Source organism: Ranitomeya variabilis, chromosome 4 (assembly GCF_051348905.1).
Source record: "Ranitomeya variabilis isolate aRanVar5 chromosome 4, aRanVar5.hap1, whole genome shotgun sequence".
Classification (NCBI taxonomy): Eukaryota; Metazoa; Chordata; class Amphibia; order Anura; family Dendrobatidae; genus Ranitomeya; species Ranitomeya variabilis.
Window position 1 is genome coordinate 212461493 of NC_135235.1, and position 12703 is coordinate 212474195.

Below are 12703 nucleotides of genomic sequence, written 5' to 3' on the forward strand. Positions count from 1 at the left end.
CACATCGACCAAATAAAGTCAACATCCATGTGTACTAAGGGAGTTTAGTCAGCATTAAAACAAACAGAAATGGAAAAAGATGCAAGAACAAGGTTGGCATTGATCTCTTTTCTAACTAACTTTTGACTCTGATGTGAACTTAGAACTTTGCTATCAATGTTGTCAATAAAAGAAAAACAAATCCAAAAGAGTAAGACATGAAAGAGTACAGTACCACTGCATTCACGTCAGCTCCATGCTCCAGTAAACATATAGTGATATCCCTACGTTCTGACCTGATGGCCACATGCAATGCGGTCATACCTGAAGGAACAAAGAAAAAGGAATGATGAGTGACACGGAGCCGGTTATGATACAATACAAACATTACTTATATAGTAAACGTACCATCCAGCCAAGTGAAGTGGCACAACCCAATGCAAACACCTTATATAGGGATTTGGTTACATATGGACAATGCATATTCAAAAAGATAATGCAAAGGCAATGAATTAGAAAGTCCATGTCACTTGGTTTAACAGTCTGTAGGACCTTGAGGATTGCATAAGTGGATGAGGCGATCATCTTACATAAAAGGTGTCAAATGTAACGGATGGAAGGGAGGGGATGCTTGGCTCCTTAAACTTTATGCAACCTGTTGTCATCTGCTGTATATAGAGGGGGACTTCCTTTGTGACATCAGTTAAATGACCACTAAATTTTAGAAATTATAGGTGAAAATTGCAGTTACTGAACACAACCAGCGGGGGCAGTGTAGCGTAAGTGCTTTACTCAAACAAGTAGTATCTTCAGTGATGTCAGAAGTCATAATATAGAAGTGGCATTGTTATGATGCTATTTGCTTTAGGGCTTATGTATATTCAGTATTACAAATCCATATAAGTTCCAAGATATACAGAGCTGTAATATGGCACTTATAGACCTCAATAGCTACATATCTGTATATACCTCCAATAGTATCGTAACGAAAAGAGAAAACAAAAAGAGAAAAAAAAATCATGGTATAGTTGGATATCATCCAGCTATCACCCAGGATGGTACTACATGGTGCCACAGTGCATAAAGCCATTGGTTCCTCAAATGTTTATTTTATTTTTATCTTTTATGCTTTCTTAATGGCTTTACAGACATCATCGTCACTGTCCCTGTGGGGTTTCATGATCTATATTCCCCATCACTATGTCTTTGAAGTGTGTGAGGAAACCGGAGAACATGCAACCACGAGGAGACCATACAAGATCCTTGCAGATGTCGTGTTTGGTGAAATTTGAACCCAGGACTACAAGGTTTGGAGACCGTATCACTATACTCTGTATAGTGCCGTAGTTTGGAACTAGAAATGGTGCAAATCGATTAGCAGGACCTCATCTAGAAGCAAGGTCAGTCATTTATGGTCATCGGACGGGAGCCAAGCAAAACTGTCTCATAGTCAACGGCATCCCCGGATCCTCTTCAAAAGAAGAACCGCAGATGATGGGAGATAGGAGTCGGTTCTCAGGGCTTCCATCCCACAGTCGGAGATTACAAAATGGTGCCATATTCCATAAAGCCATCAGTCCCAGTTGATGTTGTGGAACCGGAAACAACTAAATCCTTGAATTGAAAAATTCAATGATGTACATCGAATTGTAATTACTTCATAATAATTTGACATCCAGGTGGCAGGGTTCCAGTAGCTATAATCAAGACTAGAACATCAATGTATAAATGACATGCATAATTGTATATTACCGCAGCCAAGAATATTGACATGACATAATTTCATATTTTAGTCTCACACCATGGTAGTTTGTGATTTCCAAGTCCCGGATTCCAGCCCTCATCAGGACCTCCAGACTTCTGATACTTCCATATTCACAGGCCAAGTGAACGCAAGTCTGTCCATTGCGGTCGGGGATTAGAGGGTTGGTTTTGTGTTGTAAGAGAAGAGCCACAAATTCTGGTTGATCGGTGATTACCGCAAGATGAAGTGGAGTCTAGAAGATGATGGGATATAAAGAGTCAATAAAAAAAGACAGGAGTGAAAACCCTTCCATGTTCCCATAGACTTTCATAGTGTTAGGACATTGAAAACGTCAAGAAGTTCAGAAGGTCTGGTAATTATGCACCCATTCTGGACTATCAGAAGTTTTTTAACATTGATGGATGATGCATTTTGGAGTGAAAAAATGTTTTATTTCTATGCCATATAAGCAGACTCATGTATTACGAGACATGGGCCTGGTTAAACACCAGGACTGCAGAAGACACACAAATCTGGAAGCTACTTTGGAGCAAATCACTTGTTACTAAGGTCAAAATGTTAAGGGTCAATTCACAAGTAACCGATTAGGCTAGTTTCACACTAGTGTTAACTGCAATACGTCGCAAATGCGTCGTTTTGCCGAAAATACGCATCCAGCAAAAGTTCTTGCTGGATACGTTTTTTCGTCATAGACTAACATTAGCGACGCATTTACGACGCATTGCCAAACGTCGCGTCCGTTTTGCGACGCTTGGGCGTGTGGTAGCGGACCGTCGGGAGAAAAAAACGTTTTTTGCTCCCGACGGTCCACTTTTTCCGGCCGCGCATGCGCGGCCGGAACTCCGCCCCCACCTCCCCGCACTTCCCCGCACCTCACAATGGGGCAGCGGATGCGTGGGAAAAATGCATCCGCTGCCCCCGTTGTGCGGCGGAGACCACCCTAGCGTCGGGAACGTCGGCCCGACGCACAGCGACGGGTTGTTCCCGACGCTAGTGTGAAACTAGCCTTAGATGTTTAAGGCATTTTAAATGGATCCCAAATGCTTGAAAACACCCAAAATAACAAAAAGTTACTCACTCTTCCTAGGTCCAAAACAACTTATTACTGCTGCTTGGGTCTCTGCTTTGTGGGGGTGGACCCAGAAGGGTGAGCACCTGCTATGTTTGTTATTTTAGGTATTTTAAAGTGTTTGGGGTCCACTTCAATTTGCTTACTTTATTCCCGTTCCTCCCGAGTATTCAACTTTTTTATTTTATTCAAATCCGCAATACGGTTTGAGAGATATGGGTATTTTTATTTAGTTCTAATTTTTATGGTCTTTTCCAAGGTAATTATGCAGAGGAGCCTAAAGACACACCCCAGAGGATCCTGTGAGCCACGCCCCCTTATAAAGATCATAAAAATTTGCACTCAATTACAAGGCCCATATCTCTGGAACTGTGTGCTGAATTTTTACCAAACAAAAACCGGATTACTCAGGGGAATTATGGAAAAAAAAATAAGAGTAAAAACTGGATTTTTTTTTACTTGATGACAGATACTCCTTGAGGATGAAATGTCTTGTGTGTACAATACAAATGAACCAGCCCTTTGTACAGCAGTAGGATGGGATATCAGAATCATCTTCTCTGGTGGGTCCAAAGATCCTCACTCTAACACTATTGCAACTATTTATCAGGTACCTCTGTATGGTTAAGAGGTGGATCAGCTACGTGGTCCCACTTAACTTTGTACATTGGGAAAAAATATATATGTAATTGCTGGACACATGTTGTGAAAAAATATATATGTAATTGCTGGACACATGTTGTGAAAAAATATATATGTAATTGCTGGACACATGGTGTGAAAAAATCTATATGTAATTGCTAGACACATGGATGATATAGTAACGACAGTCTGAAGAGACTGCTCTTGACCCACATGCCTAATGGACTCCATAAGTAATGGAAGAGACGTAACGACACATATATTATGATATCATTAGACAATACTTGTCCAGTGTGGTCATACTGGAGATTCTGCAATGCTGCATCGCCATGCCCCATTTTTACAGGCTAGAGGTCTTCCATGCCCCATTTCCCTCCCTATGTATGTCTGTCTGGAGGTTGAAGTTCCACCTGAAGACAAAGCTTCCTGACTTTATATACAGGAACATTTTTAAAAGAGCTACTTTCTGGGAGGTTTTTGGAGGCCTTTTAGATTTGAGAATTCCTTATTCGAGGAATCCAAGAGGTCTCCCCTGTTCTCAAGAGCCTCTCAGACTTTCTACAAGAATTGACGACAAAACTAACTTGTGATGTACAACTACATACTTTCCATGCTGTACACATACACATGTACAGCTGCAAGTTCTCTCTCCGGCACAAGCCAGCTCACAAAGGCACTTTATGTCATCTTCAAACACCGAAGTCCAAAAATTCTGTAGGACTGAATATTTTCTATGATTTAAAGTGATTAAACGTTAAAGTAAAAAAAAAAAACAACAACATTTTTCTGAGTGCTTATATGACTCCTGCCTGACCTCTACAAGTTCAGATGATTCTGTAATTAAAGGGAATGTGTCAGCAGGTTTTTGCTATGTAATTTGAGAGCAGTGTCATGTAGAGGCAGATATCCTGATGTGTCACTTACTAGGTTATGTTTTGCTGTTTCGATACATTCAGTATTTTATCAGCAAGAGAGAATCACTACAGGACTAGGTGTCTCGTGCCTCCTGGTCCAAAGGCACCCTCAGCATTGATTAGCAGCTTTCTGTCAATATACTGTATATTGTTCACAGAAAGCAGCCAATCAGTGGCGTGGGTGAGGTTATACAGGGCTTAGTATTCAGAGCTCTGCAGGAGAGAAAATGGTCATTCTATCAGAACTGCTGCAGCCAATACACTAAGTGATACATTGATGGAATCAGGGTCTCTGTCCCTACATCGTGCTGCTGTCAGATTATAGAGCAAAAACCTGCTGACATGTTCCCTTTCTACAGCCCTTTCTAAGCTTATGGATAGCATAGAGGAGCCTGAGAACACTCTTTATGACCAAACAAACGTGAGTCATCCATTTATTGTATAGTGGTCAGTAGAAATGTGAAAATCAATTTGCAGGACTACATTCATTATCTATGGCCTAACGACAGGAGCCTCTTCGCACCCCTCCTGTGGAGTCCCTGGCTCCTTTTCTGATTTATAGGTCCAGCATGATGTCAATGTTGTGGTGTGATGCACAGATGATGTTACACCAGGCCGGCTAATCAAAAGAAGAGCCCTGGGATGACGACAATTAACAAGACTCCTGTATGGACAACTAGCGTGGCTGCTGGACCCGGGTCATGAAAATTGAGGCCCTCATCAGAATGGGAGAAGACCTTGGTGGACCTATCTAGGCTTGCACAAGATCGATCTTCCTACTGATCGTTAATCCTTCCAGTGACCATGGCTCGAGATCAAGCTGAAGACATTTAGGAGTCCATCCCAAAATCTGCTTGCCAGGGTGGCTTAGAAACCAGAAAGGTGGCAAAAAGTGAAGACGTGAAGCAGCTCATGGTTGGAGGTCTGGGATGACTGTCTACGCAAATCCTCAGTCTTTCATCTAGTTCAGATGTACCAGTCAGTTTACCTGCAGTCCCATGTAAAAACCACAGATGTGCTGCCATGACAAACTTAGACCTGTTCCTGCCCACTGGATCACGCTGTGCGAGCTCTACCACTATTACTGTTCTTGTTGTGTTCTTCATCCTGCAGCCGCGTCTGTTATGTGGTATCTCTGGTTCTCACTCTACATACGCTGCAGAAGGAGGAAATGGAGATAAATAGCGAAGGGGGAACCCCAGGGTCATGTGACTTCCAGAAAAGAGAGCGAAGCGCTGAACTAATTATACAGAGTGCACGTCTGCCAAATGTGATGCAACGCGCAATGATGGGTTTTATTCTGCAGAACTAGATGGCGAAAAGGATGATAACACTGTACATTAGTCATTCATTAGGACGTGGTATATTAACCCCTTAACAAGTGTTTTGGTTAAAAAAAATCGACACTTTATAGCAAAATGTGTCATGAAAAATGTTATAGCTTTTGTGACAAAGGTTTTTTTCCATTGTTCTTTTTTTATATTATTTTTTTGGCTTTTATTACATTTGTCTTTCTCTACTTTAGGGCTCGGATCACAGCTTGCATATCTGTTACAGATTTTATTTGCATTTTTTCTAAACTGAAGTCCACAGCATATTTTCTCCACGCTTATTAATTCTTTTTTTTTTTTTGCAGAAAATCACCCAAAAATTTGCGATAAAACAATTCCAGGAGAGTGGTTCAGCCTGCAGATTTGGGGTCTAGGTTGAATTGAAAGGGTAAAATCTGTTTTCCCAGAAAATAAATTGACACGCTGCAGTTTTGTTTTGTTTTTTTAATAAAAAGCAAATTTCAGTGCGGATTTTGCAGAAAAAAAAATAAAAAATGCAGCATGTGGATGATACAAACTACTAGTGATTGGTTGCAGTGGTCACAGTTGCTGACACAGTATAGAGGAGTGACGCCAGTCCAGGAGGTGAGTTTTAGTGGAATAAATAACATTTTGGCATGGAAAGTCTGTTTATCTTTTCCATTAACATATAAGTCCCGATTCATCATTGCCTCTTACCTTTGTCTAGTTTTGTGTGGTTTGTGCCTTTGTTGTTATTTGTGCCTTTTTTAAGTCTATTTCATATGTTTGGGGGTTTTTTGTTCTTTGTTAGCAGAGTTTAGCGATTCCTGATTTTTTTTTCGGCCGATTCACCAATTGCAACTTTTTAAGAAAGTCGCTAAATTTGCTGCAGCTCTACTCTGCCCTTCCCTGGAGTAGATTTTACGCACGATTTTCAAAAGTTGCACCTTTTCACGGAAATTTTGAAAATTATGCAACTTTTTGCTCAAAAGGTTAGGTTACAGATAAGCAAAAAAAAAAACATTTTATTACTTTGCGCCAAATTCTGGAACTTGGAGCTTCATTTTCATGACTTTGCTGCAGTAAACATTAGCGAATACCACAAGACAAAAAAAAAGAAAAATTACAAACATTTTTTAAAAAAGAACTAAATTGATGAATCAGGGCCATATTTTTTAAAACATTCTATGCCTCTTAAAAGGTCGTAAATGATTTCTAATGGATCATGTCTGCAATGCTGGGGAGCACCAGTCATCACGTGCCACATATTCACTATCTAGGACTCACTGAGAGCTACAAATGCTGGAAAACAAAGGACAGAAGCAGTTATAAACAGTTTGTGTAGGACCAAGCATAGAACCAGACTTCGTTCGTACATGCACATCGTTTTGTCGTTATCAGATCAAAAAAAGTTCTGGTATCTATTTATTTCAATAACTCATATCATGGGCCATGGCACCTGGTTGCTTTTGATTTGAAGGAGCCAACAGTAGAGGTCTAGTTGCATAGAATGAAGAGCTTCATACGGGTCTGGTCACCGATTTTTGGAAGCATATAAACACTCTAATATTTCAAAAAAGATGAGCAGCAATATAAGTGGAAGCACAATGGCTTCTATAGATCTTTTGCAATGCCACCATAGAGAGCAGAACATGGAGTGGTTAGCCTCCAATCGGTTGGGAGTCAAGGTAGAACCTTTATATTAAGGCCCAAAAACATCTAAAAGCCCTCAAGAAAAAAGTAAAACAATTATTTAAAATATTCTATTAATGAATTGTCAGTTGATGAGAGCACTCCTATCCAAGACCTTCATCTATTAACCAGAACAAAAAGCGGTAACCTAAAGGATCTCTGTAGGACCCGACACACTCATGCATTATTACGACATACAAGTCTTCAGCAGGGGAGCAAGGGAGAGTGTGAACAATGAACGGACGACGGCCACTTCGCGCTGCCGCCTTCCACAGGTCCTACAGTAGTTGAAGCGCGGCAGCACGAAACAGCCGTCGTCCGTTCATTGTTCACCTTCTCCCCTGCTCCCCTGCTGAAGACTTGTATGTCTTAATAAAGACTTGACATTTTTTATGGACGTGAGTGCTCTTAATTTTTAATTTTTGGCTGGACTTATTGCACTGTGTATTGAGGAATGAGCACCCCGTTTTCTTTTTGGGCGACTATAAGCAGTGAGCTATTTCATTGTGTGTGATCCGTTGGTCTATACAGTGCAGTAGTGCTGATAACTCTTCTTCTTCAATTCAACACTCATGCATTACACAGCTCTAAATGGGAACACTGCAATGCTCCGTTTTCCATCTGGAAGTGCTGCAAGAAAAGTGAACACATGCTCCCCCTACAGATCACAGCTGATCGCTTGGTGTCCCAGGAACAAAACACACTGTGTTCAACTCATTCTTTGTAGACCATCCTAATAAACAGATTATTCCAAAGAAGACAACTCCTTCAAGTTTTGAAGTCAACAATTCTCTAGAAGGTTTGGATGGCTTGTTTACTTTTGACCAGTTGACTCACATGATCAGTGACATTATGGACCATAAAGATTACAATCAAAGGATTAATCTACGAGTTTTTATAACCTGCTAAAGAACAACTCTACAATTCACAATATCTGATGATATACATTCGCCAAATTTTTTTGCCGGCAGCTTCATAAGCGTGCCATGTAACTGGGGGTTTCCGATCCTAGTTTTCACCTTTCACCACCGAGATCAATCAGTTTCCATAAATGATACTATTGTGAGAAATATATAATAAATTTAAAAAATTCCCCCAAAATTTTTCATTAACTATATAGACTTTCAAAAGATTCTGTCTGATTTAGGATACTCATTTTCACATATCCTATCAAGTAGTTTTGTATTAAAAGACTGCTTCATTTAGGTCCATCATCACTCAGGCAGAAAATTCTGGCAATTGGCATCATATGAATGATCTACTGAATACAATGGAAAATGTGTAATGTTTCCTTTTCTCTGTAGCAACAAGGCAGAATGCTCCCTAGATAACAGTTGATTGCTGGAAGTTCCAAGAGCTGGACACCGTTGTAATTAGTCTTACTTTCGAGGGCTTTTGGAACAAAAAGTACCGGTAGTTGTGAAAATCCAACGTCCCTTTTTTCATACAAATTTGGTGGTGATTTGATGTATGGAACTGGACCAAAGGATGATTCTAAAGTTTACATTCCGTCCACATAGAACATGTAGCTGTCCACTAATTTCATCCCAACTTTTGTCATCATTCCAAACAAAAGACATATCAATAAGATCTAATAGGTTACTTGTGAAGAATCCTATGAAAAATAGACCCTGCTGGTAAGTATTTTACTCCAAAGACACCTCCAAACAGGTAACTACAATTGAATCGCAGCTTCAGGCTCTCTGGATGACGATCAGTTTGACTAGTCCAACACCAATCAAAGGGTTCACCCAATTTAGTATTTGTCACAGCCTAATTTGTGACAATGACAACAGTCAATTTTAGCCTTTGGGAACAGAGGCATGTTATATTTTTCAGGATGGATGGCTCTACCCCAACCTCCACGCAATGCTACGCCTTTATTATCAAAGTAAAACTTTCCATTTAAATGGAAAATTCAAAGGAGAACAAGTCAAATACAACCGTTTTTCCTTGCTTACCTGTCGAAGATTGTTCAGTACATCGACTTCTCTTCTGGCATGGTTTAGTAAAGAGATGACCCGTTGGGCTATTGATAAATTTCCATGAGCAACAGCAATGTGCAATGCTCTGAGAATAAAACATAAGGCAAAAATATTGATAAGAGTGGATCAGGCAAAAATAACAATGTCAAACCAGTCAGAAACATGTAGGAAAAACCAATGTGCCGCACAAATTTTCCAATAAAGCATACCAGATGAGAGTCTATGTGAATATCAATGAAAAAGACAGATATGGAATCGATAAGGAAACGATTCTTAGAGAATATTTTAGTAAGACATTACGAAGGTCTCATGAATTAACAATTACCAGTTTGCATCTATTAGCCCAGTTGGACATTGAAGCAAAATGCCTGTAATATGGTTGTTATGTTGGCATCGACAAACAATTATATGTTTTGAGCCTGATGCACAGTGGTATCTTCAACTGCCAACAACTAAGGAGACACATAACCATGACCAAAGAGCCACTGTTTTGGGAAAAACTGTCTGGGACAAGTAATATATCCTGACCCAGATTGGTGACATGACCTGTTAGAAGAGGGTTGACTGGTTAAACATCTTCAAGCATTGTTCCACCATTGTTCCTCATATGGAATCGAGATGGAAACTCCAAAGCTCCTCAGATATTTGGTGCCTGGATACTATCTAATTAGGCAATCACTCTGTCTTTTCTTTGGATGTGATCAGACACCTAGATTGAGCATCTCCTAAAGCTGAAGGTTCCCTAGTAATAGAGTTGAGCAAAAAGATTTGCATGCACCATGTCTAGTGGCCAAATTGGTAGTCCATGGCAGCTGTTTCAAAACACTGTAAAATTTCAAGTTCCCTTCTCTTATTGCTGGGCACCATCATGGTTTTCTCTGGTAAGCCAACAAGCATCTTAAATAATCACCAAAGGCCTTTTAAGACTGGCTCAAGGCACCTGTGTGCTTTAAGGAAACATTGCTTCTAGCTACCATGTTTTTTCACAGGAGTTTACTTTATCATTCACTTCTCGTAAGCTCCAGCCAGGTACAGTATCTAAACCTCCAACAAACTCCTGTTTGATATCCAGCAGTCTACAACAACTTACTAGCTCAATCCTGTGACTCCTAGTCCTATTGCATGCTAAACTGTAACAAGCTTCCTGATAGCAAACTCATCTCTGCTAAAGGTACCTTCACATTAAGCGACGCTGCAGCGATATCGACAACGATGCCGATCGCTGCAGCGTCGCTGTTTGATCGCTGGAGAGCTGTCACACAGACCGCTCTCCAGCGACCAACGATGCCGAGGTCCCCGGGTAACCAGGGTAAACATCGGGTTACTAAGCGCAGGGCCGCGCTTAGTAACCCGATGTTTACACTGGCTACCAGCGTAAAATGTAAAAAAAACAAACAGTACATACTTACATTCGCGTCCCCCGGCGTCCGCTTCCTGCACTGGCTGAGCGCCGGCCCTAACAGCAGAGCGGTGACATCACCGCTGTGCTGTACTTTCACTTTCACTTTACGGCGCTCAGTCAGTGTGGGAAGCGGACGCCGGGGAACGCGAATGTAAGTATGTACTGTTTGTTTTTTTTACATTTTACGCTGGTAACCAGGGTAAACATCGGGTTACTAAGCGCGGCCCTGCGCTTAGTAACCCGATGTTTACCCTGGTTACCAGTGTAAAACATCGCTGGTATCGTTGCTTTTGGTGTCAAACATGACGATACACGCCGGTCTGACGACCAAATAAAGTTCTGAACTTTGTTCAACGACCAGCGATATCACAGCAGGATCCTGATCGCTGCTGCGTGTCAAACTAAACGATATCGCTAGCCAGGATGCTGCAACGTCACGGATCGCTAGCGATATCGTTTAGTGTGAAGGTACCTTAATACTGGCACCGTTCACACCTTAGTCTCTACAAGTGAAGTTACCTGATTATTATTAGTCTCTGCTATTTCTATGCTGCCCATAGCTCTATTTTTCTTGTGTATAATCTCTGCAAGCAAGTTATCAGATTGTCTACACATCTATTACTACTGAGTGAAATTGCATCTCTGCAAGAAAGTTACGTGACTACCTACAGATCTATTGTTACTGAGTGACACTGCATTACTGCAAGCAAGTTACCATATTGCCTACCTATTACTGAGTTAAATTGCATCTCTGCAAACAAGTTAACAGATTGCCTACCTATCTATTACTTAGCGAAATTTCATCTCTGCAAGCAAATTACCAGATTATCTACCTATCTATTACTGAGTGAAACTGCATCTCTGCAAGCAAGTTATCAAATTACCTACCTATCTATTACTGAGTGAAACTGCATCTCTGCAAACAAGCTACCAGATTGCCTAACCATCTATTACTCAGCGAAATTGCATCTCTGCAAACAAATAACCAGATTTCCTATACATCTATTATTATTGAGTAAAATTGCATCCTGCAAGACAGTTACCAGATTGCCTACACATCTATTAATACTGTGTGAAATGGCATTTCTGCAATCAAGTTACCAGATTGCCTATCCTATAACTGTTGTGTGTAAACATATCTCTGCATGTTCATGAGTATCCACAAATGTGGTCCTTCTTCATCTTTTGCTTCCTGCTCTGCTTGTCTGTCTTACACCCTGGATACCATGCTTTCTTGGTCCTGATTCACATGCCATCCGACAAGACCCACTCCACTGCACCATTACCTCCGGTTTGCGCTGCTCACACAGTCCTACAGCTTAGAGAATCCTTGTCACTCGGTGACTTCTAAACACCTACTATGTGCAGCATCCAAACTACCAATATAGCCACTGAGTCATGGTCCTTCAAATCTTTTTGCTCAAGTTGACCTAACGATATAAGTTTTTACAGATCTCAGGTACGTGACTTTTCAGGGGAGATCACTGTAAATGTTTGGTTGGAATTTCCCTTAATATTTATGTATATACTCCTGTAAGTGCACCTAGAAAACAATTCATAACTTTCCAAGTAAGAACCTATTATACAGGTAACGTGTACGAATATCTCTCAGCCAACCCTACTGAACGTTTATGTCCCTGACATAGTAAAATATAGAGAGAACGGAGCCCTGGGGAGGGGGCATGCACAAGTTGGGGGTTGAGTTAGGGTGAAGGGAACAAAGTTGCATATGTGTCAGTTTTAGGAAGTGAAGGGATTTCACAGAAAAGGTTCTTACAATAAAGTGAAACTTAAGACTTGAGGGGGAGAAGTGACGTCATCTGAAGATACAAACACAGAAAGAGAGAGGTACAAGGTGTTAGGGAAGTATAAGGGGGTTTTATTGCAAATTTTGAGTGCAAAGCAATTTAACAAACTGTGGTGTGATATAGATAGATTTTAGGGTGTTAAAAAAAAATTATAC

General features: G+C 40.7%; 1 protein-coding gene across 3 annotated transcripts in view; it reads right to left on the reverse strand.

Annotated features, from left to right (window-relative positions):
* BCL3 (BCL3 transcription coactivator) overlaps positions 1-12703 on the reverse strand; it is an 89537-nt gene that overhangs the window by 17803 nt on the left and 59031 nt on the right. For all 3 annotated transcript variants that reach the window (XM_077259841.1, XM_077259844.1, XM_077259842.1), the window contains exons 3-5: positions 9315-9423; positions 1781-1976; positions 215-303 (exon numbers count right to left, since the gene is read on the reverse strand). In XM_077259841.1, the coding sequence (XP_077115956.1) occupies positions 215-303; positions 1781-1976; positions 9315-9423 (394 nt within the window). The remainder of the gene's footprint in view (positions 1-214; positions 304-1780; positions 1977-9314; positions 9424-12703) is intronic.